The 25,389-nt window shown below is 36.9% G+C and overlaps 1 protein-coding gene and 1 long non-coding RNA gene across 9 annotated transcripts in view; both read left to right on the top strand.

Moving 5' to 3' along the window:
* Positions 1-6,341: 6,341 nt before the first annotated feature.
* Positions 6,342-25,389, top strand: part of LOC126630358 (receptor like protein 22-like) — a 126,042-nt gene continuing 106,994 nt past the window's right edge. Inside the window, exons 1-2 of one of the 8 annotated variants that reach the window (XM_050300461.1) lie at positions 6,455-7,347; positions 7,693-9,406. In XM_050300461.1, the coding sequence (XP_050156418.1) occupies positions 6,559-7,347; positions 7,693-9,406 (2,503 nt within the window). In that variant the 5' untranslated portion in view covers positions 6,455-6,558. Of the gene's footprint in view, positions 9,407-25,389 lie in introns of all 8 variants that reach the window. The other 7 variants (XM_050300463.1, XM_050300462.1, XM_050300460.1 and 4 more) reach the window with 7 other exon arrangements.
* LOC126630371 (uncharacterized) lies at positions 23,755-24,748 on the top strand. Its single transcript, XR_007625966.1, has 2 exons — positions 23,755-23,888; positions 24,273-24,748. It is a non-coding gene; the product is annotated as an uncharacterized LOC126630371 (long non-coding RNA).

Below are 25,389 nucleotides of genomic sequence, written 5' to 3'. Positions count from 1 at the left end.
AAGTATCCCATATCATGTTTTTTCCCTGTCTTTTCCTTTGGCCTTGTTCTTACCTGCAAGACACGGAGAAAGAGAGCAATCAGTCAACACTTAGAATCAAGCTTCCAGTCAGGAATTGACTACCTGTAACTCCTTGCCTGATTACTTACCTAGCATTGCTCTCGAGTACTTATCTTCAACATCTTATGTTTCCAGAAAAGATACCACATCTGCCTGAGGAACAAAGAGGGCAAGTGAGAAGGATACAAGGAAGCATGTGGAGACAAGCGCAACAGAACACATGCCGATTCATCTATTACTTTGTCAACAGCAAAATTATCTTATATCATCAAGGTCGAACACACTTTTGATTTGATGGACTTATTTTGACCCTCAAATTCTTGAGTCGACCTTATACTCTGGAGGAAACCAGAAAACCTTCCAGCTCAGTTCAAGAATAAGCTTGTGGAAAGTTACTTCTTCAAAAGCAAAAGTATCTTATATCAGCTCTTCTCCTTTTTCTTCTCTTTATCATTCCTGCTGCTTGCAAGATAGGGAGAATGAGAACAATCATCCGGAACTCAAAATCAAACTTCTGACCTGGGACTGATTGCTGGGAGCTCTGATTACTTACCTTGTATGTCACCTCTTTCGGCGGATCTCCTAGCTCGGCGACTTGGGGGACTCCTACTACATAGTTTGTATCGCGTTTGACCAAGCCTGAAACTACAAGTAAGCTTCAAGTCAAATTGATACATTACCTTTCGCATCTCCACCGGGTAAAGATACCACCCTTGGATAAGGAAAAGTACTTCCAAAAAAGATGCCACATCTACCTATGAGACAGATAAAGCAAGTAAAGACGATACCATACTTCGGTACTTAAAAGTTTCGTGATTACTCAGCGGCTTAGATCTTGCAAGTCACCAACCGATGAGCTTCCCTCACTCAGGAACTTAGGGGAGCACTCTTTGTACCATACTTGACCAATTCCGAAACTACTGAGCACCGGTCAACGTTATACCGTCAAAGACCTAGAAGAGTTTCCCTCTAACTAGGAGGTCAATCATAGTACGACACGTGTCGACATCAAAAGCCAATCATAGCGCGACACGTGTCAACATCAAAAGCCAATCACAACACGACACATGTCAATGTCAGAACAAAGCTAGAAACTCTCTTTTATAAAAGGAGATCATTCTCCCACAATGTTTCCTAATGTCATTTGTACTAAATCATTCACTAGTACTCACAAAAGGAGAGCTTGAACCTATGTACTTGTGTAAACCCTTCACAATTAATGAGAACTCCTCTACTCCGTGGACGTAGCCAATCTGGGTGAACCACGTACATCTTGTGTTTGCTTCCCTGTCTCTATCCATTTACATACTTATCCACACTAGTGACCGGAGCAATCTAGCGAAGATCACAAACTTGACACTTTCTGTTGTACCAAAGTCCTCACTGATTTTGTGCATCAACAGAGTGTATTAGTTTGTTTTGTCAAGAAAGTGCAGAAGCCTGCGTAAATTCATTCTCCACGCATACTTATCATGTCTAATTATCGTTGAATAATTAAGACTTGCATTGTTCGCTCTATAAATGATCACACATTTTTATTTCATGGTTTCAATGCTTACCATGCCCACTTGGTACGTGATGTAGTGAACTCATATGTCGATTGTTTACTATAACTGTCATTTCCCTGCCTATATTTAGTTGTTTCCCTATCCAACTGATTCCACTCATTTTACATGCTAAGCAGCCTCATGCCTTCGTATCTAAAGCAACCATTTCCACCAATTACTTTATGTGACTACCTTTTCTACCTGCCATTTTCACCAGAAATCATATTCAAAATTCAAAATTATGCTTTCCTAAGATAGTCCAAGCAAATATTTACAATAACAATGTAAACTTTTTGCATGAGCAAACTTGATCGTTATGACCCAAACTTGCTTTACTATAGCCAAAGCTTGACATGCCAAGGATTTTATGACAACCAAGCATAGAAGGGAGGAAATTGTTATAGCGTGAAAGCTCTACTGACTTTTGCTAGAGTGCCATGCCTACAAAGATGGTATCAAGGGAACTTACATGCATCCATCCTATAATTCTCATTTCCTGCCATGTCCATAAGCACTTAAACAACCATTGAAGGGAACATGAAGCATGCCTTACGGATGGCCTTGTCAAAAGCAAGCTAATAAACACATGAAGAATTAATCATGTCAAGCTAACTACAATCATGCCGAGCTAGTCATTATACCTATACAAACTCCACTGCAGGAAGCACAAGCCTAATTTCCCTAAGGAAACCAACAAGAGGAAGTTGGGAAAGAACGGGGATCTGCCTTAAGAAAAGAAGAACATAAACTGCTACATATCAATCAACAGGGATACCCAAAGTTTCACTAGGATAATAAGCTAAGCACGGGAAACTATGAAAGAGATCATCATGCTATCGTCAGTTTGCACACAACAAAAGAGTCCTACCGAGCAGAACATGCTTTGGAGTTTTGGGCCAGGGTTTGACTATTTGGCCTAATTCAATTCTTTCATAGCCCAAATATTCTAAGGGGCTAATGTTGGGGCCCAAAAATGTCACCTACAAGCCCAAGCATGTCTCAAAACCCAATCATTGTGGAAGCGTCACAAGCCAAGCTTAGATCCATGCATAAATACAAAATGAAGAGTAAGCAAATTTACGATCATGCCACGTTAATAAAATAATAGTTTATTGGACTTCATATTTATCATGCTAAGCCGTATTGTATATTAATTCATTAATATTAGAATACGAGTCATGCCCTACTTAAATAAGCCCAAGCCACTTAACAGGGCTTATCGAGTGGTTTGTGGTGTGGATGGTTACAGAAGTTCATTGGGCCTACTTTGAATCAAAATTATGGAAGACTTTTTGGCTACTTGGGAGCACCAAATGCCCAAGCCCATGATTTTGGCTTCACGTGGGAAGGCTTGAGAGAGAACAGCTTTAGCCATACCTTTTCCCTTGCAAACCAACTAGAGTACTTAAGAAATAACCAAAACCCAAAGCCATGCTAACCAAATCACATGCTTATCTAGAGTTGCAAACCCTTTTTATTGTGCAGAAAGGAATCCTTTATTTCCAAGCTCACATAGGAAAAGGAAGAGAGAAAGTAGGGAAGATCGTTACTAAAGATGGACTCATGTTGTGGGACTTGGTCTATGAAATGTGTTATGAGACTTGGTCTAGAAAAGGAGAAACTTTGGACAAGTGTGCTCAAATAGGCTTCACGGGGCTGCTAGTCCCTGCAATGTTATACCAAAAAGAAAACTTGTAGCTGCAGCCATGGAAAGATGAAGGAATACTTAGTTGATTTAGAAGAGGTGAAGAAACTAAGAGTTCTCCAGCTGGAGCCTAGAAGGATCCATATTTCTATAAATACAATACATCACGTTGTAAAGGGGAGAAAGACAGAACCACGTGATGGAAGAAGAACAACAAGGGAAATAATGCACCATGCAGAGCAAGCTTCCTCAAAGTGTAGGAAACACTAATTCTTTGTAGAGAATTCTTCATTTCATCCTCAGCCTTCCAATAATCTTCTTTAACTCCTGTAAGACCACCAAACCATTAGAACCCTAGATTAGCTACTTCGATACCATACAGCCAAGAACAACCTCTCTCTCATGCCAAACTATTGAGCTATTAGCTTCCACACCATGCATCATTTGTGCAAGTCATAACTTATTGTGATTACTCAGTTGTTTCCTATGTTTGTTAGTTTAACAAATACTCCTCAAATCCCCCAGAATCAGGGCAGAAAACACCCATCATCACCTAGGGAAACACTCGTCAACGTCGAGGAAAACAGTTCATCAACGCCAAGGGAAAACAATCGTCAGCGCCTATGGAAACACTCGTCAGCGCCCAGGGAAACACTTAGCACCTAGGGAAGCATCTTATCAGCACTAGAAACACTTAACATAACACCAAACCAAGCATCGAGGAGCTGTTGGAAGAAGAACAAAGCATTCCATAAGACTTGCTTTTCCTCCGTGATACTTTGGGCATAGTTCTCGTTAACTAAAAAACGGGAGACATGAAGGTTTTGACTCGTTTCTTTACAACACAAGACCATCAAAGTCTCTATGGTCCTCATATACTACACACGATAAAATATTTAAATTTCATAGCAATTCAAGGGTCAGATCGACATCAACAACGAAATTTGAATGGCGGTACGATTTCCCTTACATCAAAATAATCGAACCATCGTATAATATTCAACAAACGGACTTAGAACCAAACCCAAGACATTGAGGACGTCTGGCTGTCCAAAAATCCAATACACCAAAGTCCCCCACGTGTTGTCACGCTTAGTGGTTTCGGTGAACGAAAACCTGAGTTTCCGACTATCTCTGACCATCCCCAAATTGCACAGGCTGGTACAATAAGTCACAAGGATGAATTTCATACCTGGGACGAGGTCCAATTCGGCTGGGAAACACCTGAATTCCAACATAGTTCATCAGAAACCCTAGAAATGTGTGATCTTCGATTTGACGTCCCCTGACCTCCAATGCTTCGATCCTTGCTTAAGTCTTGCTTCTGACGTCGAGATGAGTTAGATGATGGTGGTGGATGACGACGAAAGTCATGGCAATAGTGAGATCATAGCCATGCGCTCGTGGAAGCCCAATGACTCTGTTTATCGTGAACCAGGGCCAAATCGACTTGAGTTGATATGGAGTTGCAAGATGGTAAGCCGCTAAGCCGTTTGTTGGTAATGGGCCATCTTGGTTCACCGAAATAGGGTTGGAAATTTGGTGCAAGAACCGGGTTAGAGACTGGGTTGCACGTGGATAATGTGGGATCCACCAACTGGGCTACTCTTCCCCTTCTCATTGGTTCTTTCCCCTAATAAATAGGACCATCCCCTCTCTGATTGGTCATTTCCAATCCCATTTATAGAAATTCCTAAATTACTATTTATATTTGACTTCAACGTAACTTTTCGTTATATCTCCGATTCGCAAACGCCTTTTGGCTATGCACTCGTGGAATCGAGCTCTATTCAAAAATATTAATTGTGACCTCGAAACGTATACAGATTTTAAAAGATTAATTACGAAAATTCATATCTTGTAACTATACGATTCAAAATCTAAATTTAACGGAAATTAAAATTAAAATAACATAAATACGAAATACAAAATTAAAAAAATTAGATACGTAATTAAATAACGAAATTCCGGGACCAAATTTCACAGATGCGCTGCCAAGGTGGTTAAAAGCATTAAAACTCTTGGTGAAAGAAAAAGATGCATTTGTATGGGATTCCATCCCAAAAAGGTGAAACTCATCCATCCCAAAAAATGCATTTGTGGATTCCATCCCAAAAAGATGCATTTGTATGGGATTTCAAAATAGTTCATTGAATTTAAAAGAAAAAGAAAAAGCATTGGAGTGGGATTCTAATCCCATGGAAAAGGCTTTTCTGAAATTCAAAAGGAAACAGAAAGCAGAAGCAACAAGAAATCGTTGGTCCCTCCTCCGTGTGAAAATTCTCGTGAGGCAACAGTTATGGAAGGAATCTAAGGATGCTGCACAGCAGCTATGCTTAACTATATGTCAAAAGCAGCAACTATGTTTGAAAGATGGTGCAGCTATGTTTAAAGAAAACGATGTCTTCATTTTGTAGTAATTACTATTGAGAATGAGTCTCACATTGATGGGAGGAGGTTACTCCCTATATTGGCAATTGGTTTTATAGTGGAACTTCAACTTTCTTCATGGTATCAAAGCAGGTTATTCCACATGTGAAGTCAAACGGCCACACGCGCTTCACGTCACCCGGTTCTGTTGTCTACGCATTAGGCTTGAAATTCGTCATACGTGAGGAGGCATGTTGAGAATGATTTTCCACATTATTGGGAGGAGAGACCTTGCATAAGCTTATAAGAGGTTGGGCTACTCCCCTTATTACCAATTGATTTTATAGCGGAACTTCAACTTTCTTCAATTACATGTTAGCTAATGGATGAAGATGACTAACTAAAGTGCTTCCATATATAGAAGTGAACGCAAGCATTCTGAAGTTGAACACAGAGGAGCAAAGAAGCAGCCAAACGGCTCCTCCTCCCCAAGTCAAGTCAATTGTCAACCCCTATTACGGAGTTATCGTATGGTTAATTCACACGGACAAGAGTCCCATTCGAAGAAGAGACGAGCCGCTAGAAAAAGGGGAAGAGGGTCAAAACTCAAAGTTTAATGGGTGGTTTATAAAAAATATCCATCAATTTTATTTAGGGAATTTTGCGCAATTACCATTTGAACTTAAAAGCATGTGCGCCAATACCACTTAAACTTTCAAGTGAATTATTTATTTACATCTTGTGTACAAACTTTTTTTCTCAACGTAGTAGATAGTGGAAAAACAATGGACCCTACTAATCGTGATACACATTTCATGTTAGAAAAGTTTTACACACTAAGGTGCGGAACCCCTACCACCAGTCTATAAAAAACCTCTCTCACAACCTCACTCCCATGCTAAATTGCTAATATCAAAGAGTGCAGAACAAAACACAATGGGATCCCGCCGGTGCTTGTTTGTGTCCAATATGTGTTATATACTTTCAAAAGCTGTGTTGTTTCATCTCATGGTTGTTAGCTCATCAGTTTCCTCATTGCAGCAATCTTGTCGTGACGAGGAGAGGTCTGCCTTGCTGCAATTCAAGGAAAGCTTCATCATTAACAGATCTGCCTTGTATTCTGATGACGCTTATCCAAAGATTTTGCAATGGAAACCAGCTGAGGGACAAAATGGCAACTGCTGTGCATGGGATGGCATTGTGTGTGACGAGAGGACGGGTCATGTGATTGGCCTTGATCTTAGTAGCAGCTGTCTCCTGGGCTCTATCAACTCCAACAGCAGCCTTTTCCGGCTTGATCAGCTTCAAGTGCTGAACCTTGCTGGTAACAACTTCAGCTCCTCTCGAATTCCTACTAGCATTAGGAATTTGCCAAGGCTCATCTATCTTAATCTCTCTGATTCTTTATTTTCTGGCCAAATCCCATACCAAATTTCACAGTTGACCAAATTGTCGTCCCTTGATCTGTCTTTGAATCATTTAACTGGTCCAATTCCTTCTCTAGGAAATCTCACCCACCTCACAAAACTATTTCTATCTTCGAATCAGTTAACTAGTCCAATTCCTTCTCTGGGAAATCTCATCCACCTCACAGTACTTTCTCTGTCTTCAAATCAGTTAACCGGTCCAATTCCTTCTCTAGAAAATCTCACTCACCTCACAAAACTTTCTCTGTCTTCAAATCAGTTAACCGGTCCAATTCCTTCTCTAAGAAATCTCACCCACCTCACGAAACTTTCTCTATCTTCGAATCAGTTAACCGGTCAAATTCCTTCTCTACGAAATCTCATCCACCTCACAGAACTTTCTATGTCTTCGAATCAGTTAACAGGTCCAATTCCTTTTCTAGGAAATCTTACCCACCTCACAAAACTATTTCTATCTTCAAATCAGTTAACTGGTCCAATTCCTTCTCTAGGAAATCTCATCCACCTCACAATACTTTCTCTGTCTTCAAATCAGTTAACTGGTCCAATTCCTTCTCTAGAAAATCTCACCCACCTCACGAAACTTTCTCTGTTTTCCAATCAGTTAACCGGTCCAATTCATTCTCTAGGAAATCTCACCCACCTCACGAAACTTTCTCTGTCTTCGAATCAGTTAACCGGTCCAATTTCTTCTCTAGGAAATCTCACCCACCTCACAAAACTTTCTCTATTTTCAAATAAGTTAACTGGTCCAATTCATTATTTAGGAAATCTCACCCACCTCACAAAACTTTCGCTGTCTTCGAATCAGTTAACTGGTCAAATTCCTTCTCTACGAAATCTAACCCACCTCACAAAACTTTCGCTGTCTTCGAATCAGTTAACCGGTCAAATTCCTTCTCTAGGAAATCTCACCCACCTCTCCAAACTTTCTCTGTCTTCGAATCAGTTAACCGGTCCAATTCCTAATTCCTTATTCGATCTCATCAGTCTCGAGGCGTTAGATCTAACTGATAATAATCTGACTGGTACAGTGGAGTTCCACATGTTTCATAAGTTACAAGGGCTCACCGAATTAAAACTATCTCGTAACAGTTTGAAAATTTTGACAGAAACAGAAAGTATGAATGCAAGCCTACTTCCAAAGTTAAACTTTCTAGGATTGGGTTCGTGCAACATAAGAGAGTTCCCAAGTTTCCTGCAGTATCAAGAAGGATTGGTGTACTTGGACCTTTCCAACAACCATTTGCATGGTGAAGTGCCAAAATGGATGTTGAACACAAGCACAAAGACTTTGACGTACATGGACATTTCTCACAACTCCCTTTCAAGCATTGTCCAGCATTCAAATGCCTTTCCTTGGGTTAATCTACAAGTTTTAGAGCTCCAGCATAACATGCTACATGGGCCGCTACTGATGCCTCCACCACACACAGTTCGCTATCATGTTGCAAACAACAATCTAAATGGAACAATTTCACCACTGATCTGTAGTCTGACTTCTCTTCAGCACCTTGATCTCTCCAACAACAATATGAGTGGAATGCTTCCCCCCTGTCTCGGAAACTTCAGCGCTGATCTGCGAGTTTTAAGAATTGGAAACAACTCTTTCAGCGGCTTTCTTCCTGAAACATACACCAACACAAGCAGTCTGATGTTGATTGATGTTAGTCATAACCAATTGCGAGGGCAACTACCAAGGTCTTTGGGGAACTGCATAAGACTTGAGTTTATTGATCTGTCATACAATAAATTCAGCGATGTTTTTCCCTTTTGGTTGGGGGCTCTTCCAGAGTTAAAACTTTTGGCAATGCACCAGAATGCGTTCTACGGTCTGATAGAGGAACCTGCTCGGGACAATGTTGAATATTTCCCTGAGTTGCGAATTCTGGATCTATCTTCTAATAGTTTCAGAGGCAAGTTTCCATCTCAAAACATCTTTTCCGGGAATGTCATGAGGGGTGTCACTCGAAACCAGTCGACATATATGAAGGCACACACATTTATCGATGCTCCTACTCTTCAGCTAATCTTTCATACATATTACTCAATCACGATAACTAGCAAAAGTGTGGAGAGACATTATCCGAAGATTCACGAAGCCTTTGCAGTGATTGACATCTCTAGCAACAAATTTGAAGGGAGGATTCCTGAATTTATTGGGAACCTAGAGGGGTTGATCTCATTCAATATATCTGGTAACCTCCTAACTGGTCCCATCCCATCATCTTTCGGGAATTTAAGATGGCTTGAATCACTTGACCTTTCACAAAACAAGCTTTCAGGACAAATCCCTCAAAGCCTCACGCAGCTTACATTCCTTGCAATATTCATTGTCTCTAACAACAATTTGACAGGTCCAATACCACATGGAACCCAACTTATTTCATTTGGTAGCAGTTCATATGAAGGAAATCCTGGATTGTGTGGTGATCCTTTGCCAAAGAAATGCGGAGATCCTAAGGCTCCTCACCTGTCACCTTCAAAAACCGAAGAAAATGATTCAGGCTCGTTTGAATTTGATTGGAAATTTGTATTGGCTGGTCTCGGAAGTGGGTTGGTAGTGGGAGTTGTTCTTTCTGATGTGGTGATCACAAAGAAGCATGAATGGTTTGTTGAGATTGTTAAAACCATCAAGCTGATGATAGGAAATTCATAAGTCCACTATCAGGTTATGCATTTGGTGTTGTTTTTTGCTTGTTTTATGTTATTTCTTTGTACTCCTTTTTAATGTTATGTCTTCCTTTTGTAATATGGTATATTAGTTCCACAAAAGGTACAAACCCAGCTGAGAGGCGGCATTGTACTGTAAGATGAAATGAAACTGGTACCGGGCAGAATCATTTGCTATGTATGGAATAATAGAACAAGAATTCATAATTCTATCGAAAGTAAACCCAAATTTAACAACAGATAGATATTAGAAACAGTTTAACTGCCAAAGATGCTAGTCAAGCAAAAACACAGCAACTCACATATGAAATATCCGAGTTATCTAATATGTATTAGATGCAATCCAAGGTTGAAACAATCATACATGAAGTTCGTTCACACAACAATAAATAAGGGTCCATAAAAACAAAATTCACACACGAGCCCGAAAACCCCTATTTAACTGGGTGAAAAACCAGAAGAACTTCCAGGAGCAAGTTCATACAAAGTCATACGCATACACTAGCTCAAATCCTAAATCTTTGTCCAAAAGGAGCAACTTGTACTTTTGTTCAACTTTGAAATTCTTCAAGCCTAGGAAATGATTTGATAAATAAAAGAACATTATTTTAATCCCTAAATAAGATAATTTTTGCAATAATACTGTATATAAGATTAAAAACTAAAAATAGTCTTCCATGTCACATTTAGTCATTTTTATTTTATAAATTCTACAAACTTACAAATTCAATTCGGGAAGATCCGGACGTTGGATTTTCGATTTGTAAATTTATAAGGTTCTCAAATGATACCTACAACAACATATTATAATTCATAATGATCGAACGGTCAGATCTTCGTCTACTACAAAGGTCAATAATCTATGATTTCCTTCAATCCGGAAAATCCGTATATCGGATTTCCGATCCATAGATTCATAAGGTCCTTAACTAATACGTACAATAACATACTGAAATTTGATGATGATCCAATAGTTGGATTATCGACTACCATACAAGAGTCTACAATCTAAGATTCTTCAATGCAAAAGATTCGTACATCGGATTTCCGATCCGTAAGTCTTGCATGATAACATGTTAAAATTTCATAGCGATCCAACGGTTGAATCGACATCAACTACGAAATTCGAATGCCAGTACGATTTCCTTTAAATCAAAGTAATCGAACCATTGTATAATGATCAACAAACGGACCTTGGAACCAAATCCAGAACATTGAGGACATCTCGCAGTCCAAAAATCCAATTCGCAAAAATCCCCCACGCACCACCACGCGCTACAATTGCGGTGAACGGAAACTTAAGTTTCCGACTATCTTCTATCATCCCCAAATTACACAGGCTATTTGAACTTGGACGCAAAGGGCATGTGTTATGGCTTCGCCAACTGGCATAACCCAGCATTAGCTCAACAACTAAACATTTTCTATAGTGACTGAGTGGCATGATAACGTCATTTCAAATTAGAATAGTTCTAAACTATTAAAGATACCATAAATTGTGAATTATTATGTTCAGCACTAGAAGTAATCAAATAAATAATTGCTTTTCGGCACAAATTTGCATTCATCTTTCTTCAGCAGCACAAATTGCATTTATACAACACTAAAAAACCCTATATTTTTCTTTTTTGATACACGGTTCGTATATAGAATAACGTTCTTAATTGCTTGAGTTACAACAACCTCGACCCTTTAATTGACTAAAACAATAAACGACAGAGTATATAATTTGTTTAGAAGACTAGATTTTAATCTTTGAATAAGATGAAGTTTAGAAAAATGTCTTATACAAGATCAAAAACTGATTTTAATCCTTAGATTATATTTAATCTAGCATATGCATTTAATGTCCCATTTTTAAAAAAAATTATGGTGTCCAGAATTACATTTTATGTAAAATATTGTAAAATTTAATAGGGTAAATTACATAGAAACCCCTCAGGTTTGAGGTCTATTACAACCTCATATATCTTTAAAACATTTCATTTTCATACCTCACGTACTATTTTATTTCAAAATAACACCTCCGTTAGATTTTCCATCCAATGGTCTGTTAAATGCTGACGTGGCTGCCACATTTGTGCTGATGTGGCTGCCATGTGGCAAAAATAATAAAAAAATTTATACATTAACAATATTATAATATTAACCCTATTATTAAAAAAATACAAAATACAAAATACAAAATAAAAACCCACAAAAACCCGAACCCATATCCCCTTCCCTTTCCCCACATCCCACCCCCACCCCCTCACCCATCTCTTCCTTCCCGTCCGTCCGTTCGTCCCCTCCACCCCTCCATCCATCCCCTCCACACCCCTCATCCCACCCCACCCCCACCTCCCCCGCAACCCCCCCACCCCCACCTCCCCCGCAACCCCCCCACCCCACCTCACCTTCCCCAAGCCCTTTCTCCTTTTCACCAACACACAAAGTTGTCAGTATTGCACTTTTACCACCTACAAAGACAATTTTCAAACCCCCAATTTACCAAAAAAACCATAAATTCGATCAATTTCACATACAATTCATAAACCCAATTCAAACAGACACGTATTTGATAGAGAGAGAAAGTAGAGAGAGGAAGAGAGAGAGAGAGAGAGAGAGAAGGGCTCCAGTGATGAAACTGACCCAGTCGCCGAGCACCATCGTGCTCCTGGGTGGAGAAGGCAGGTAGATCGTCGCGCGCCGGGGAAGGGGGAAGGCAGGTGGGGGGGGAGAGGGTAGTAGGTCGTGTGGGTATTCAGGTAGGTTGTGTGTAGGGGTGGGGGGGAAGGGATTTTGTAAATGTGAGTTGTAGAGAGATGAAGGGGTGGGATGTGGGGAAGGGGAAGGGGATCTGGGTTCGGGTTTTTGTGCTTTTTTTTTTTTAATAATAGGGTTAATATTATAATATTTTTAATGTATAAAAAATTATTATTTTGCCACGTGGCAGCCACATCAGCACAAATGTGGCAACCACGTCAGCATTTAAGAGACAATTGAATGGAAAATCTAACGGATGTGTTATTTTGAAATAAAATAGTACGTGAAGTATGAAAGTGAAATGTTTTAAAGATATTGTATGGGGTTGTAATAGACCTCAAACTTGAGGGATTTCTATGTAATTTACCCATTTTAATATCATTTGAAATTCAAATCAATTAGCTTTATTTGTAGGCATTTACCATCACCAATTTTTTATGAGTATCTTATACAATAAAGAAAATATTTTGGTAAACGTTTTAGTACACTTATGTTTTTGCTTATTTTCTTATGTATATAGAGATGACAACGGTTCGATTTGGAGACGGAAATGTTGTATCCATCCTCATAACCACGAAAATTAACCGTATTCATAATTGCAAATTAACCATTGAGGATTATCCATAACCATATCAACCGAGTAACGAATTTCCCATCAGTTAACTGTTATATCCATTTTCGTCAAAAACAAAAATTTATATTCATCCAATTGATGCACAATAATTTAATAGATACTAATTTTGTCATTAAATAACCACATCCAATAATACAAAACATAACAATAAATGAATTTTGTAGAGTTCAAAAATAAGAGTATTGAATAAAATATTGATGATGTTGGTTGTTGATATCTCCTATAAACATGATGTTTGGTGCATAATGAATATAGTATAGGGTTCGGTGAATACTATTATACTATACTAAATATATTATGCTATGAATAATGAATATGTAATAATGGTATAGGTTAACTCAAATATAAATAAATAAATATATATATATATATTATAATACTATATATTATTTATAAACTATATTATATATAAAAAAAAATATATATATATATATATATTATTCGGTTCAAATTCAGAGACAAATATAGATTGGGAATCCCAATAACCAAATCTAAAACCATAACCAAATAAAGCTCATGGTTTTTCCCCATATCAATAATATACTGGAATTTTCATACCCAAATCCGCTCCATTAAAACGGTTATCCACAATTATCGAGTTTAACAGTTTGAATTGCCATTTTTATATGTATAGATATTTTGATACACTAGTTTAGTGTAATATGTTTAGGTACGGACATTTTTGTACATTAGTTTGGTACAATATATTTAGTTACGGATATTTCGATACATTAGTATAATATGTTTAGATATGAACTTTTTGCTGCAATTATGTTTTTGCATATTTTCTTATGTGCCACTAATTCATTACAATATATTTAAGTATAGACATTTTAGTATATTAATTCAGTAAATTATGATACAAACGTTTAGGTTCACTGATTAAAAGAAGTTAAACAAAATTAAAAAATTAAAAAACGTATAATAACAAATTTGAAATTTATGTGACGACATTAAATAAGATATCTATTAAATATTAAAAAAATACAATATAAATTTGAATTTTGTACCCATTAAAAGATTAAAATAAATATGTAATTTAACATTAGATTTTTATTAAAGTTTAATTTTTTTTAAGCATTAAATTTCAAAAACCCCTAATTTGTTTTTCCAGAAGTTTGGGGGTAAAATTGGAGGAAGAGTGAGCCAAAGAAGGGTAATGAGAATGAAGAGAAGAACAGCAGCAATGAAGGAATACTAACCAGCAGCAACAAGCATAGCCAATGCGATGGACAGCACCCGCACACTCGCCCACGTCAGCAGCCCAGTCAATCCGACGGCCAAGACGTCGTTAGGATCTGGGTCCAGTAGGAGATCACCCCATCTGATCCGAATAAAGGCCGTTGATTCTTGCCCAAATCATCGTCACTGCCACCACCGTCGGATCCAGTTCCTTCAACTTTGCCTTTCTCTTCTACCCTCTCCTTGGAATTCGAATCCTGCTCCAACCCGTTGCCGTTGTTCGCAAATACCACAAATCTTTTGGGTATTTTTGGGATTTGGGTTTTGAGGGGCGAATGATAAGAGAAATTGAGATGGGTCTGCATGTGAGAGCAGTGAGCCCTAAACATGTTTTCCCGCACATCCAAATTTTGCAGGAAAATTGGGAAACCGAGAAAGGACCTTTCCTATTTCCCCACAATATTTTTCAATTTTTGTGGGTTGGGTTTTGGGTTGTATGTGAATTGGGCTGAAGAATTTGGACTCAATTAAAAGTAGAGAATGTGGACTTTGGACTCGGTTGCAAACTTGCAAGGGCTTTCCGCTTTCATTAGCATTTGTCATGTCGGACTTGGACCAGAAATCGGATATGAAGTATGAAGCATCAAGTGATCGCGTTTTCTGAGGTTACGAATTCAGTCGAACTGTGAATTAATTTCTCTGTGTGAAGAAGTACTTAGTTGGATTATCTTTGCTTGCATGGAAGTCATACCCAGGACAACTGGATTTACAAATGTCATATAAACAACAAATAAGGGCGTGTTTTCAATCCCGTCGTTTGATGAACGACTGTCTTGTTTTTTCTTGTTTTTCTTTTTGAACAAACGACAGTCGTATTTTGACTCGGGGACTAAGATATATATATATATATTTGGATTGGGAGAGGCCATCACCTTTGCTATAAGACCACAAACATGCCCTTCCTTGAGAAATAGGCTGCCCTACATATGCAAGGACTCAAAACTATTGTAATACACACACAAATATCAATACACCACATTGGATGTAGCTCGATTACAGGTGAACCAATCTATCTCTTAGGATATGATTCATCTTACCCGCTTCAACTGGCTATTTCCACACAAGTTCTTTGATGACTAACCATTTTCTAGCATCAATAGCAATAGCTAAAAGTGTTTTTTTTTTTTTTTCACTTTAAAAGATTTTCTTTTTGCTCTTGAACAACTTATGTCACGTTATATTATAATTAATTATTTATATATGAAAGAATCTTAAAACTTTAGGAGTTCTTATTTACAAAAGCTCAGGGAGTTTTGTGGAAAAAAAAACAATGAATGCGAAGAGTTATGTGAAATCTATGTGATTAACTACAAGAAATTTGTGGAGAATTTTTTAATGATATAATCCATTTTTGGATGAAATTTTCACGGAAGGGGCTTCATGGAAACAATATGAAACTTCAAGGGGTATTATTATAAACCTCAAGGGATTTGTGTGAACACGGAAGGGGTAATACTAGGAGATTAAATTTGTAGACAAAATTTTGGAAACTAAAAGGCAAGGAAGTTGATGATTGATTTATTACTTAAGTGTTAATAAATGTGCTCATTCCTATTGGTGACATATCATTTAGTTTATAAATTTAATCTCCCTAACATTACCCACACGGAAAACATCAAGGGATGCTAGTGTAATCAAATAAAAATTGTGAGGTACGGTTAGGGTTAATATTGTCACAAACCTGCCATTTTACGCTATGGAGATGATTTGTGGACTAAAGTTTCGTCGCATCATATCTAGTGAGACAAGCTTATTCTTTTGGTAATTTGATTGCGTTTACAAAATGTTTTCATCTTTGTTTTTTTTCTCTTTAAAAAACAAGAAACAACTAGTGTCAAGCCATAGTTATCCAAAATATTTTCATTTTTTTTATTAAGAATACATAATATTTTCAATATTAGGATTAAGTCAGTTGTATTTATTAACTTCAGATTTTTCTTTTTCCGTCTGAAGATAAATTTGATTGAATAAACTCATAAACGTGTCATTACATTGATGCCAGCAGCTAGAAAGCTAAAGTGGCTCAAAGAGATCCCAATAAAAACTCAAAGGCCACAATAATATGATGATGAGAAGCCAAAACATGAAGTTGAAGAAGAAATTAGATGCCTTAACATGAAATTATTTATTAATTTAAATAAGAACTCCTTATCTTTTATTATTTTAGTTGCAAGTGTTAGGAACTTATGCATTAATTAACATAACAGAGATGAAAGATTATTGTTAGAACTACTGCCTCAAATATTGTTTAGAACTAAATTATTGTTATAAAGATAAGAAATAAAGTGGCCTATGTTTTCTTCCGTTTGGGATCATACATGGTAATCCAATATTTGATCAAAGACGTACGTATAAAAGCAGAAATGATTGATGGTGATGTCCAGCTGTGAAAGGAGCACCCACAATCCCTTTGTGGTAAGGACAAATATCGAATATTGCTCGCAAGTATCCATCCGCCTTCAAAATACGACTTTTGGTTGATTTGTTCAAATGTGGAGTCTGATTCAAATATTTGCTTGGAAAAGCTTTGCCATGTAAGCCGAAAAGATGGTTGTTCCTACTCCTAACTAATGCAAGGTTGGGATGCAAAATAGGATGTAATTATAGATTTTAGATTGCTTGGCCAGTCTGCCAAATTTGAGCTGTTATACGATGTAATTCATGTTAGTATTTGGAGGTTTAAACCTTTGAATCTGGGAATTGTTTCAAAGGGAATGAAGAGAGAGAGAAAGAGAGTGAGTGAGTGAGTGAATTGCAGAGACAAAAATCAGGAGTCGTTGCTCTTTTATGCTGTATTGGATTCTATGATCTCACTCACACATGAAGAGTGAATTACAAGAGGGAGCCAATGGGCAAAAATACTTATGCCTTGGAGGATGTAATGTAACCCCCAGTGCATGCCTTGAACACACATCTCAATGGCAAAGGTTTTAGAAAGCAGATATTTGCAATCCAGACTTAATGAGCGCCATCTATTGATGTAGTCGACGACAGGTTCGTCCTTTCACTGCTTCGTACTCATCAGTTCCAGCATGCTTACGGTGCGACGAATGCTATAGAAGCAGTTGATGAATTCCCTTTCAAGCTGATCCCAGCTGTTGATGGACTCGGGCTCGAGGTCGGTATACTAGTCAAAGGCGTTACCATTTAGTGAGCGTACGAATTGCTTGATGAAGTAGTCTCCCTCTGTCCCAACATTGTTGTAGGTTTCGATGAAATGAGAAATATGATGTTTAGGATTGCCCTTTCCATCAAATTGCATGAATTTTGGCGGCTGATAACCCCTTGGCATCCTCAAGGTGTCAATCTTTTTGGAGTATGGCTTTGAGTACAGTACGAAGTCATGTGAGCTTCCTTCGTATATCGCCTTGATCGTGCTTGTGATCATCTCTTGCAACAGTTGGATAGAGGGAGATCCCATGAGTGTTGTAGCTTGGTCCACCTCCAGCTTCTCCACGGCCTTTTCCACCAGAGGCTCATTTTTTTCGTTGGTTTCCTGCTTTTGCAAATCAACCTTTGGGTCGTGGTCAGCCTTCTCGTTATGCTGTGTCTCCAGATGGTTGACAAGTGCAACAATCTGCAAGTCCTTCTCTTCCACGGTTCTTGTCAGCCTTGAGATTGCTTCGTTCATTTGTGCCAGGTGCTCATTGATTGAAGTTGCACCAATAGTCATAACTTGCATGGCTACAGGATACGAGCTGCTGCTTGAGTCGGCATCGGAAGTCAAAGACTAAGAATACCTCCTCGAGCTTTCTTCTCTTGGCACCCTTAGCGAGGCCAAGGTGATCATAGGCTCGTGCCTTGGGTGCTCTTGCTCCTTCGGCAAGTTTGATGTGGGAGTGGAGGGCACGGTAGAGAGAGCTCTTGCCTTGCTCCAGGTTGTGACACCCAAAGTGCAACCACTTGCGGCAAGGATGTTCCTGTTCTTCGCGTTGGTAGCTAGAACAGCTTGATCCTTTCTTGATGCCATTTGTGTTTTTTGTGGATTTGAAAACAAAAATGAGAGGCAGAGAGATCCCATCGGGAGTGCCAAATTTGTAAACATGAATATTATATAGCGAATGAAACGAGAACACGTGTACAAAGTAGATTTGTATTAATGAATTTGTAAGGTTACAATCTCTGTTTACAGTTTTCCTCTGATTCAGTCTTCAAATTTGATGTAGATGCGTAGGTTGTTGATCCAAGAGGTTGCGATGATTTGATCTCGAACGAATGATTGAACGATTGCTTCAAGTTTTGAGCTTGAAACGATGCGTGGATGGTCTTCACCTCAAGGTGCGGCAAAGATGGTGTTGATGCAGGATTTCGTTGATTCAAGAGTCTTGACAACTTGATCTTGAATCAAACGTTGTTACAAGTTTTGAGCTTGTAACAAAGTCTTGAAGGAATCGGTACAAGTGCTTATTCTTCAAGTGAATGCTTTGACTTTGGTTGAAGGAAAGCTTCGACTTTGGTTGTACGTTCTTCGAAGAGAGCTTTGGCAGCGTATTAGTCTTCAAAGATTTGTGCAAAGGTTCTTCTGGATGTAGGAAGTTCTACCCTTATGTGTGTCTTGGGTCCTTGTATTAATAAACTTCCAAAGCCATGCCTTTGGGTGGATTTGGCTTTGTTTTATATCTTGATTCGTCCATAGGAGAATTTAGGCATGTTTTGTGTCTTGTTTCAACCACTTTACCCTATCTTGGCCGAATTCTAGAGGGCTTGTTACCTATTTTGTGAGCAATCTTCAATTCTTGCTTGTTTTATGAAGATGCTTTAGCTTTCTTTCTGGTTTTGGGAGCAATTTGAACCCCTTGCCAGTTTTGAAGGAGATTTCCTCCCCTTTGCCGAATTTTGGGAAGTTTTTGTACTTCATTTGCTTAATTTGTGTCATATGTCATTGATGACTTGTCTATTTGTGATGAGTCATATGTCACATGAAGCTTTGTGATGCATCATTTGTATGCAACGAAATTTATATGTCTACAAGGTGAATTTACGTAGAAGAGGATTTATATACATGCTGCTTGATGTGGAATTTTGCTTTCTTTTTTTTTTAGCAATAACACGTACAATCTTGGATTTTATTACAACGAAAGCAGATCAAGTTTCAAAGTGAAATTTATCATTGATTTTGTAGTTTTATTGGTGTGAATTATCCTGCACTCACACCATGATGTCTTTGCTAATAAGTAGTCTACAGGGTCCTTTGGTCTGAAAGAGTTTTAGCAACTAGGCTGATACAACAGTCGTTGATTACTTCCATATGCCTCCTTATGCTGGGATTTTGTTAGACTGGTATCCCAAGTGTGTATTTTATCTTCATATATTTCATAGTTTTATTTAGTTTTGATATATAATCAACTAGAAACACATTCAGTTGGACGAATTCTGCATTGTGACATACATGACATTGGAGTTATGCTCTGTTTGTGATTAAGGATGGTTATTATATTTTCTCGTATTTACATTAATACTGTAAAATGTTGAGTAAAAATCAATTTAGGGGAACTATATACTGGTAGAGATGTGCATATTAATCCTGCCTAAAGTAAAATTTAGAAATCTGGCATAGTGAAAATCCAATAGAGAATATGAGAAATCCAACTTAATTTTATGAATTTGTTTTGGTGCCTACAAATGAAATATGGCATAGTGAAAGTTTGCGTAGTGAAATTATGACAAATTTTCCTTCATCTTTAGATTTTCATTCAATTCAATTCATTTGCAATTTGGTATGATTCAATTCGTAAGAGATCAAATTCTATTTTTAATTTGCTTCTTTTGATTTTCAGTTCAACGTTGTCGTACAAAACGAAGGAGGCATCATTAACGGAGCTACGGATTTGGATGTTTTTAGTGAAATAAAACTGGATTGTTTTAACTTTGTATAGTAGTAAACATAAAACAATCTCTGGGATATAGCCATAGCTTTTGAAAAACAATCCCTAAGGATGGCATGCCAACATTCCCAATTTTTTCCATGTAATATATGAACATAAATAGCACTTCCTTAACACATGGATGTAATATATGTATATAAATACCACTCTGGCACATAAATTTTTCGAGACATCTACATATTCAATAATGTTTTCAAACCCCGTAGCAATGCGCAATTACTCTTTGGTAGTTTTGTACAAAACATCATTTTATGCAAATATGTTGTATCAACTACATGCTCAAATTAAGAATAAGTTGAGAACATGGCTTTTAAGAAAGGAAAATGATGAACACATACTATTTTTTTCATCTTATACACCTATCTTTAATCATGTTTATTGTTTTTATTGATTTATTCAACTCATTGTTTAGAAATAAAGAATGATGTGTGATAGGCTAATTAAAAAATGTGTGAGAAATCCAGTTTCCTTCAGAAACCAAGAGAAATATAGGAAAACGAGACACTTTACAGTTTCATCACGTGCTCTATTAAAAAGGGGTGTGATATCCACACACCTTTCTAATTTTCGGCCGTCAGATCGAATGAATTGAAGAAGATCAATGGACAGAAATTAACAAAGGGTGTGTGAGAAGTAAAAAGGAGTGTGTGGATAGCACACCCCATTAAAAAAGGAATAAAAATGGCATTTTAACCAAAATGGTTCTGAGATTTGCATAACGCATCATTTTGATTTTTGAGATTTAAAATTAATAGAAATGGTTTTTGAGATTGTCCACCATTCCTTATTTTGGTTTAAAAAGTTTCGTTAAGTTGAAGGTATTTTTGTCAAATCAAATTCTCCACTTGTTTTTTCACTATTTTCTCTCATTTCCCTAAAAATATACTCATATGTTGCTGATTTTGGTAGTGAAATCAAATCTTCACCCATTATTGAAAACGATTTGGCGCCAAGTTCAAGTAAATCATCGCAAACGGTCCTTGACTTTTTCCTTACGTTAATTTATGGAAAAAAAACTGTACAAGTTGCACACTTGAATACAAATGAAATGGATGGTTCAAAGTATGATATAATCTACAAACAAGGCTAAATCAATAGAATTACCAAAAAGAGATACCATGTTCCATTACATGAGATTTTCAACATGATCAGCATTATAACTTGCAAAATATTCAAATGTTCAACATCAAAAAACAATATCCACATGTTTAATAACAAGATCAAACTCTAAATATTCAACTGTAAAATCAATGTCCAACTGTTCTAATTCACAAAAAAAAGAAAAAAAGAAATGGTTGTAGCTTGTTTTCTTTCATTTGTGCAGTGACATCCAAACTACAAACTCCCTCTATACTGAAGGCTTCCAAGACTTGTCTCTCTTTGCAGGTGATTTGTATGTTTTGTTGGTAGATTGTGATTGTGGTGGCACTACTTGGGAAGTGACACCAATGCAGCCTTGTACCTGTTAAAAACCAAATGATAACAGCTTCTGTTTAGCCACCCTATAAAATCCAAATCATACTCCTTTTATCACAATTTACACAAATTATTGTTGAAAAAAAAAGTAAAGAATAAACAATACAAAAACTAAAGGACTATTGATTGTACCATTTAAACTTGTGGAGTGGGTTGTGAGCTAGATACTACTATTCTCATTCCTCTCCCTCTTCCCATGCCCCTGCCCTTTCCCACCCACATTATCAACCAATTTAATGAACTTCACTTTCATTATCAAAAACTACAATTGAAAAACAAAAATACAATATAAAACAGATTATACCTCTGGTATAGATGTGCAACAACCGAATGATTTGGCTCTTGAGTGGCTTGAGTTGCTATTTTTAAAATGACCTCAACGGTCAATCTCAATGTTCAACAATGTGCTGTGAGGAAGATCTCCTCAAGTCACATATGAAATCAATAGAACAGTGACATCATTTGTTAAAATAGTGTCACATTCACAAAGTAAAAAGGAAAACGACTTCGCAAGATGTTAAGAGAGGTGTAGGAAGAATGTGGAGTGGTGTTTTTGTTTCCTCCAAGCTCATTGAGCAATTGTTAGGAAGGGCTATAAGATTGTTTGATGAAGCAGCACTCGATCCATCACGATGATGTGCATCATCTTTCACAACATGATTGTGGAAGATAATTGACTATTTATTTCATAGAAGTTTACGTAAAATTCTGAAAAAAACGCCAACGATTACTGTCTTATTTCTTAAAGAAAAATAGAATATGTTATAAATGATTATTTAATTGGTTGGATATTCGGGAGTCAAAAACTCATTAATTTATGAATGCATTATGAATTATTTGATATCTTGAATTTTAATGAACATTTTTTCAACAATTAACGAATTGAGAAAAAACTTATGAATATATTGGTTACAAGAAAAGACCTCATGATAGTTAATATGGGACCCCATCACCCCATCAATAATAGTGTTCTTCAATGATTCATTACTCTAGATGATGAAGATGTTATTGAATGTGAACTAATATTACGAAAAATCAAATAATTGTACAATATTTACCTTATATAACACGGTCCATTTGTTTGCAATTGTGTGAGAAAAAACTTATGAATATATTGGTTACAAGAAAAGACCTCTGGATAGTTAATCCATTACCCCATCAATGATAGTGTTCTTCGATGATTCATTACTCTAGATGATGAATATGTTATTGAATGTGAACTAATATTACGAAAAATCAAATAATTGTACAATATTTACCTTATATAACACGGTCACTTTGTTTGCAGTTGTGTGACTTTGGCTCATGAGTGTCATGAGTTGGTGTTGACTGACTAGTAGAATCCCCGTTTCCACAAGTTCTTTTTGTGTGACTTTCATGTCCATATTAATAACATGAATACGGTCTGTGTGAAGTTTCCTAGGTACTTTCCACCCTGAGTTGTCAGTACTGGTGGCTCTTCCCCGGCTCCTTTGTCCTATTTTTTCTTTTACGGCTATCATGATAAAAGGAAAATTAATGAAAAAAATTTAAAAACTTTGAGTTTTAACAATAAGAATAAAATAAAGGGTAAAATGAATAGTATCAGGTTTGACTTTTTGTGTAAAAATTTGGTTTTTCTTTAAAATGAACAGTATCGCGAATTTTTCGTTAAAACTCCTCATGATAAATGATAATAACATTTAAGCATGTCCACCTAGGGGGAAGGATTCTCTCATCTTCTAATCTTTCTTTCCTTTTCTCCCCTTATATATGAACGGTTATCGTTAAATCACGTCAACATTTTATATAAATTTTTTAATATAAATAATAAAATAAAAAGTAATATGTGAACGGAGGAGAGAGAAGAGAATGTGAATGAGAAGAGTGAGAATGCCACTCCGTACGTTCTGGCGGCCAACTATGGAGACCTTTCACACCAAGTTTTAGGTGTCACCTAACTATGAATTCACACCCTAAGTTCCGGGACAGCCAGCTGTGGAGGACCTTCGCTCCATATTCCAAGTGTCAGCCATGTAAGGAGGCGCGCCACCACATGCTCTAAGTGTCAGCAAGCTATGGAGGCCCTTCACTCCATAATTTCCGGTTTTAACCAGCTTTGGCGCCTCCAGTCTAGCAAAATTACGTATCGACCATTTGTAGTGTCCGTAGCCACGTTAAAAGCTACCAGGGGCTAAAGCCGAGGTAACTTTTGGTGAAAAAAGAAAATTTTACATATAATTTTCAATAATTTTTTAATGTAGTGTACTATATACTTAGCCACTAAGTCTAATTATCTTAGTTTAATTATAGAAGATTATGTCTTACAAGATAATTTTTATTAGCATTCTAAAAATCTCATTTTGAACTCCAAACTTTCTATAATTAGAAAGAAAATAAATATGTGACGAGTGTAGAATGAGATTTTTGAGTGCTAATAACAATTCTCATCTTACAATTCATAAGCCATCTCTTTTTCTTACACTCTTTTTCTGATTGCTTCTCGGACATATTTGTTTCAAGTTTGGTGTTGTTTAAATTTTAATACGTATTTTTTTGGTAAACAAATGGGTCTAACACCTAACAAAGAGAAACTAGAGCAAAACATCACAAGGTCTAGAGATTTCAGCAACATCTGACACCAAGAGATGACAAGAGGCAGGAGTTTGAGCGAAATAAACTGGACCAAGAGAATACGACAAACTCAAGTTAGCCAATCCTCAACCACAAAATGCATCTCATCATAAACATGACCAAGTTCACAATTCCAATCTTTGTTTAACAGCTCACGGCAAGCCTCCAATTCACCAAGAGGATGGTTCTCACCAAGGTCCAAAATATCGATATTATCCTGATATTTCCATCGAAATTTCTGTGTTTTTGGACTACTGATATTTCCGATATCATCGATATATTAGACCTTGATAGGAACTCTATGTGGTACTAAGTCACTCATGTATCTTACCATGCAATGTATAAAGTGTAAAATATTGTACTAATTCATTATATATAAATGATTATGGTGTGTTTAAACTTCTTTAATTAATTACTACATATTTTCTACACTCACAATGTTTGCCAGCTCGCTATATAATCAATTTAAATTAGTTAAATCCATCATGCAATGCATTTCCTTCCAATTTTTTGTGATAAACTAATAGATAATTGACTAAATAAACATCCTGCAAAGTTTCAATAAAAATTTCCAAGTTTTTCTTACAATTTCCGTGGTTTTTATTCAATTTTTATCGATATCGATAATATCCCGATATTTCCATCGAAATTTCCGTGTTTTTGGACTACCGATATTTCCGATATCATCGATATTTTAGACCTTGGTTCTCACTCACACCTTGAAGAACTATATGGCCAATGAGAACAAAATCAGATTCCAATTTTACACGTATTTGTTTAATAATGAAATTTTTTGGCTCATCATGTGAAATTTTTTTTAGGTTAGCTAATAATGTGAAAAAATATTGTATGTTTCTTCATTTATAAAAATTTAAATCTCTAAGCTAGCACACTCGGTAAATGCTCCGTCCTTGTTCACCGTTACGTGACATTTCTTGTTCAATAATACAATGTTATGTGTAAAACATTATTCATATGATAATGTATTATTAAATATGAATGCCACGTGATAATGACCGGTTATTAAAAAAAAATAAAAAAAAGTGCTGACCGTGCCGCATACGCTTAGGCA

This window comes from Malus sylvestris, chromosome 7 (genome assembly GCF_916048215.2).
Source record: "Malus sylvestris chromosome 7, drMalSylv7.2, whole genome shotgun sequence".
NCBI lineage: Eukaryota > Viridiplantae > Streptophyta > Magnoliopsida > Rosales > Rosaceae > Malus > Malus sylvestris.
The sequence above is the reverse complement of the archived record's forward strand: the minus strand, read 5'-3'. Positions and strand labels throughout refer to the sequence as shown.